At 27.7% G+C, this 6,375-nt stretch overlaps 1 protein-coding gene across 2 annotated transcripts; it reads right to left on the bottom strand.

The window, feature by feature from the left end:
- Positions 1–424: 424 nt before the first annotated feature.
- Positions 425–5,794, bottom strand: LOC131946547 (BLOC-1-related complex subunit 8). Of its 2 annotated transcripts, XM_059307394.1 has the most exons (8): positions 5,638–5,794; positions 4,018–4,107; positions 3,398–3,510; positions 3,229–3,293; positions 2,797–2,901; positions 2,494–2,634; positions 2,181–2,210; positions 425–758 (listed from the first exon to the last, which is right to left on the bottom strand). In XM_059307394.1, exons 1-7 carry the CDS (start codon positions 5,642–5,644, stop codon positions 2,207–2,209), a joined length of 525 nt encoding a protein of 174 aa, XP_059163377.1. In that variant the 5' UTR covers positions 5,645–5,794; the 3' UTR covers positions 425–758; positions 2,181–2,206. The 2 variants fall into 2 exon arrangements, with proteins under 2 accessions (XP_059163377.1, XP_059163375.1); XM_059307392.1 differs by lacking the exon at positions 2,181–2,210.
- Between the last annotated feature and the right edge of the window lie 581 nt (positions 5,795–6,375).

Here is a 6,375-nt window from a genome sequence, read left to right on the forward strand (position 1 = left end):
TTCAGTTAACTTAAAAAGTAATCATCAAAAATATCACACATAAAAGTTATGAAGTTCAATTTACTAATTCACATTTATTGACAAATAACATTTGTAATTAAGAAATTTAAAAGGCAAAGCATTGGGTTTCTAACATTTGTACAACTCAAATTATTTCTCTATGTAAATATTGAACATTTTATACACTGACATCAAGCAGTCTAAATAAATAAATAAATGCTAGTCTAAATAATTAAAACTTTGCTGTAAAATATTTTTATTCAATGTAAAAGTGACTGAACCTAAGAGAATTAAATTTAAAAAATATTAAAAATACTGATGTACAAGAAATGACAGGCGAGATAATAGAAAAAAACAACTAAATTTACACCAGTGAACAACGATGAACAAAAAAATGTGATGTCTACTCATTTTAATCTAAAAGTTTTTATTTTAAAATGTTTCTTGTATTGTTGAATAAACCAAACAACTGTTTTAAAAAGTTCCATTAAGTTGGTCATTGCTAATAGTCTGAAATATCACTTTCTCTTATATGTTGTATAAAAGGGTTGAAATGGGTTGTTAGAAATGATAGACAAATACAACATATTAACAAAGCACATGGAAATTTGATTTTAAAAAGTAGATCACAGCATAAATTATGGTCTTATTGCACAGCAGGATGTTCATTTTGACAGAAACTTGTGGGACTCATGTACTGTTCAACTTCCTGACTTGCTTGAAAATCTTCTAAGCTTTGTTTAGGAGAGTTTACTTTTCTGCAACAAATTACATGGCAATTATAAGTGAAGAATTTAAAAAAAAAAGAAGTGGTACAGAATCTAATTATAAGAGTTTTTTTTGCTATGATGTAAAATAAAACACTTAAAAACTTTAAAGGATAAAATAAGTAAATATTTAGTTTTTTTTAAAATTCTGCTTAATAAAAGGTTGGATAGTCTCCCATTTAACTGCATATTGCATAACCATAAAACAGTAAATTTGGTTAATTTGTAACTTGTAATTTATATTTTAAAAACTAGTCAAACAATTATCAACTGGTAAAAAATAAGGCACCTATAATGACATTGATGAAATGTTAGTTGAAACATCATGTGGCAGAATATTTAAAATTTATTTACAAAGAAGGCTTTGATATTTTAAGCTAGAAGCATTATAGAGTCATGAGCACCACACAAGAAACACAGTGAATGAAATTTTGATTTTGGCAGTGATTCACATTGATAATTGTTAGACATAACTGAGCTAAAATAGGCATACAGTCCTTATATTCTAGAGCTTAATTTCATTGATTTAATAGTTTCCACAAGTTTTAAATATTATCATAATTTAACTATTAATGTCACATGACTAAAAAAAGTTCTAGGCAAGCTGTAAAAAATAAACAAACACAATGGATTAGCAGCTTTAATATATGTCAAAACGTTGAGCTTAAAATAGGATTAATCAGCCATGGTCTTTTCAATTTTATCTTTCTAAAAATATGTAAAAAACAACTTGTTTTATAGGGTTTGATAAAAATGGTTGGGGTTAAGCATGAATGATTTTTATGAAATCATTAGATTACAGTAAGCACAGAAGTAGATTTGAAAACAGGAAAGAAAATAAAAACATGAAGTTATAAATATTTTTTAAAATTTAAAACATTCATAGGTTTATAATGTATGCTTTTCAAAAAATTCATTGAGAGTCACTAGTGTATACAAATTAGTTAACAATTTCTATTGACTATAATTTCTCCCAGGCTAAAGAAGTATAAGCTTACTAGAGACAACATTTAAATGTTACAAACATAGAACAGTGCTGTACCCTTCTGACTTTTTTTGGACTGCAAGGGCAGACAACTGCTAAGATACTACTGAAATACGAGGAACATTTAAACTGATCTAAAAACAGTTTGTTTCTTAAAATTATCTTTACAAATGAAAAATATATTTTTAACTATTATAATACAACTTGGAAAGGATAATAAGATAAGGGTTATTAAGGAGAGGGTTATGTGAACTTTTGTTTTTTTCTATTATATACATGATGATATAGGGGAGGTATTTATTTAATCATGTTTAAAATTATATTGCTGTCATTTTACAACTTAAATGAAAATGGCATTTTTTATTTAGACCATTATGAGCTGATCAAAGGATTGAGGAATAGTCAACAAAAATAATTAACCTACTTACAATTCTGTCTCGTTTTTAAATGTAACTCAACTAGGCGGAGAAAATAGATTAGCACTTACTGACATATTTCTTTGCTAAATTAGGATCTAGGACCTCACTAGCTACTTTAAGACCGGTCTACATAATTTTAAAGTAAAAAACAAAACAACTATGATAGTCTAAGATGGGTAAGGTCAAGTCTGAAATTTTTGTCCATTCAAAATAATCAAAGACGTGCCTATACAGCATGTTGAAAATTAAATTATTACTTCACTTTTATAAATAAAAATGTTGATGACAATAAAATCTTATATGAAGATCCAAGAGCACTTACTCTTGTTGAATACACCCACTCCTCTCTAAACTACTATCTGTGCTTTGTACCATGACCCCCACAGATTCCTTCTCTACTTCTGGTTGTGGCTTTCTTTCTTCTGGTGACTGAGGTATGACAGGGCTGGCTTTTCCTAGCCTTCTAATAATAGATACAGGAGAAAACAACTCTGGTACAAATCAAACAAACAATTATTCTAAAATTAACTTTTATATGAAAAATAAAAGCTTATTAGTATTATTAGATTTAAAATATTAACCAAATTAGTATTAAAAATCTATTCCACTGAGATTCAAATTTCACCTTTTATCAGCGTAAGTTATTTGTTGTTTCATGAACATAGCATTTTTTAACAAATCTTGAATGTTTTGAAAATGTATTGCACTGGACTGCATGCATCTTATTGCACTGTAGAGTAAAACGACAATGTAAAAAAACAAAAAAAAACAGCTGATATCAAACAAATTAACAACACAAATTTATTCTATAGCAAGTGCTTATAATGTTTACCAATATTTTCTAATCCCATCAAATCTTAAAAAGAGTTGTGAATTTTATAATTGTATAGTTAAGACATCAATTTTATTACTCAATTTATCTTCAGAGCATATTTAAATGTGGAGGTAAGTAGGTTGACTTAAATAAAACTTGATGCTTTACAATATTTTATGCAATTTAACATTTAGAAACTTAAGTTTTATTGGCATATTAAGCTGGTATAAAAATCTGCAATACTTAGTTGCATATTCAGCATCAAAGCAGGCTCCTTGAACTCTTGCCTGAATATCTTCTACTTCATGCTAGAAATGTAATAGAATGATCATTAGTTAAGTAAATTGTATTGCATTTAAAAAAGAAAACTTACATTATAAATTACAACTGTAACAACAGACTGGATACATACCTTTTGATCAACAAGCTGTGGTAATGTTTTACGAACATGCTCTTGTATCCGAAAGAATGCCAGAGAAGGTTCATTAGCTATAACATTCAGTGTTTCAGACAGCTTGTCAGATACTAGAAAAAGATATTTTATATAGTTGTAAGTTTTTTAAAAATAAATTGTATCCACTGGTACCTTAACAAATGTACAAAAATTATATCTGAGTATTGGAATAACAGATGTCCAATAGTTTGAATAATAGACTCTCCTGAAAATAGGTGTGTTAGTTTTGTAGTATTGTAAACCCAGTTTTAGTTTTATTGTCCAAAATTAGGGTGAGGGCTATGGTAAGATTTAGGTTAGTGTTGACATTATCAAGAAATGTTTGTATTTAGTTAACTACCCATAATCTAACACCCCTTTTAACAAAAAATATTTCTATTGTTGTGGCATATACTAGTACTCCACTATATTTTGAGAATATTAGCAAACTATTATGTTGTTTTACCTCATACATGAAAAAGTCAGACTGATTTTGTGTTAAGGCCAAATGCTTTTTATTTTTATTATGCCCTGGAAGGTTAAGGGTTAATGTCTGTTTAACTGTGAATGAATGATTAAGTGACAAATTGCAAAAAAACCTCGTTTAGTTTTATGCTCTAATTCTGGATCAATCTGATTTTCTTTGTAGAATGGCTGGGTAGTCATTCTTGTGTACAGACTGTCATTTCCTGCAGTAATAAAGACAATGTTAGTAAAATGTATAGTAGCCTTTTCCTATTTTATTTCATTCAAGAAATTACATGAGACATTCTCTTGCTATTTATATTTTTAAATTGAATGATTAAATTAATGTTTTTACAACAAATTCAATTATAACAGAATATTTGGTTCTTTTAATAGTAGGGAGGCTCACTAACTTAAAAGCGTCCTTGGTTGCTAACCAGAACATGGCGTAAGGATCGGACCATGACTTCCGGCGAGTTTTTCGACTTAGTTCCAGAGACCTTCTTAGAATTACTTTTAAAAATGTTTATCACGAGTAAAATGGCGGGTTTTCACGTTATAAAAACATGCTATAGGTGGCAAGGTTAAATATGCCAGAAAAGCATTTTCAGAAATTGCTTTGGGGAATGTAGGCTAAATTTAAAGTCGGTGTCATTCAAAATAATTTAACTTTTTAAATATAGATCTCCCTCTCACAAAATTGATTTCCATAGTAAAGCATTATTAGTTTTATCATTCTATGAAAAAATAAATCAAATATCTTCAACCGTTTTTTTATAAGATCGACCGAGAAATGACAACCACATTTTTTTTATTTTTTTTGACCACGTGACCGCTATTTGAATGGATACGTTTACCTGGCATGGTTTTTTATTTTGCTCTTTTGTACAATAAAAAATGTCATAAAATTAAAGAAATAAAAGAATTCAAAAATCACTTCTGTCTTGTCTTTTTTTAAATTCTTTTCTGATGACATTCTCTTAAATTTTTTTCCTCTAAAAATATTACCCGACGATAGACGGGCCAATTCTACTTTTAGGAACTCTCTTGTGAAAAAAAATTAGATCTATTTCACGGTCACTTAAAAAGTTAAACCTTTCAACTTTTAACCAGGTTGTCATGGATGATCCGTCATATCATAGCTGTGAGTGACAAATAAATTTAAAATTCAATAATTTAGTCTAAACTCGCTACAACCCCCAAATTTAGTGCCTAGAGGATAAAGTATGGACGTTTTTTATTCAGTTGTCATGTTTAAATTGAGAATTAAGTAGATTTCACAAATAGTAAGAAAAACTATTTAATAGGGCTACTTTTTAAATAATACTATATTATAGATCTATATAGAATATAGAATAGATTATAATTATAGATCTAGATCTAGATCTAGATTTTTTCTAGATCTAAATAAATTTACAAGATCTAGATTATCTAGATCTAATACTATAATCAATAATCTATAAAATTTAAAATTATAAAATTTAAAATCTCAGAGAAACTGAAGTATGAATTATATTTGATTATGTGTCAAATGACGTGATCATCTATTATAATCAATCTAGAATCTAGATCATGTGATCCTTGAGATGAGGGTATTTATTAATTTATTATAGATCTAGATTAAATGTAAATAAATAAATAATATTAAATATTATAAATAATGAATCATGATGAGACAGCTGACAGAGCCTCTCTCACTCTGAGTCTGACGTCAAGTTTATTTTTAATTTAAAGATATTGATATAAATTATTACCATGCATTTCTTGAAGTATCAAGTTTTATAATACAGAAACAAATCACAAATGTTTGACAATTTAATAATTAGATCAAAGACTAAATCTAATTATTAATTTACAGTTGGAACTTCGCGATAGCTAAAACTAAAAACTGAACCTGTGTTTACATTTTAGTGTTCATCATTCTGTGCTTATATCGCAGATTTTGAATACTCTTTTTTCGTCTTTTAATATTAAATAATTTAATATTATGTACATCGTATTATTTTATATTCTAAATCTAATTGAATAAAATCAGTGCAAAACACAATTCGACCTGAAAAAGGTAATATTACTCTACATACTAGTACATACTATCATTATTTAATTATGTATTTAAATTATTTAGTTTTCTTTTAGTCTGAAGTTCTGAAATAAGTTTATTTAAATAAAGGGTACATGAAAGAAATTTAGTATTTTTTACCCTGTCATGTAGTGTTCTAGATGGGGGAGGGGGGGGGGGGAAGGTGCATTTTAAAACCTAATTTTTAAAATTGAAATGTTGATGTTATTTTAAAAAAAAAGTTTACATTGAAATGAAAATAGACCAACGTAGGCCTACATAATATTATTATCGTTGACACGGATAAAAAATGTAATTTTAATTAAAGTAATATTTAATAGAGCAGCCATACAAAATACAAACTTAAGCCTGAAAATAATTCAGAAATGAAAATATTTTATAATCAAGGTTATTTAAGTTGCAAATCCAGAGA

This window comes from Physella acuta, unplaced genomic scaffold, assembly GCF_028476545.2.
Source record: "Physella acuta isolate Inbredline_101_S28 unplaced genomic scaffold, ASM2847654v3 ptg000562l, whole genome shotgun sequence".
Classification (NCBI taxonomy): Eukaryota; Metazoa; Mollusca; class Gastropoda; family Physidae; genus Physella; species Physella acuta.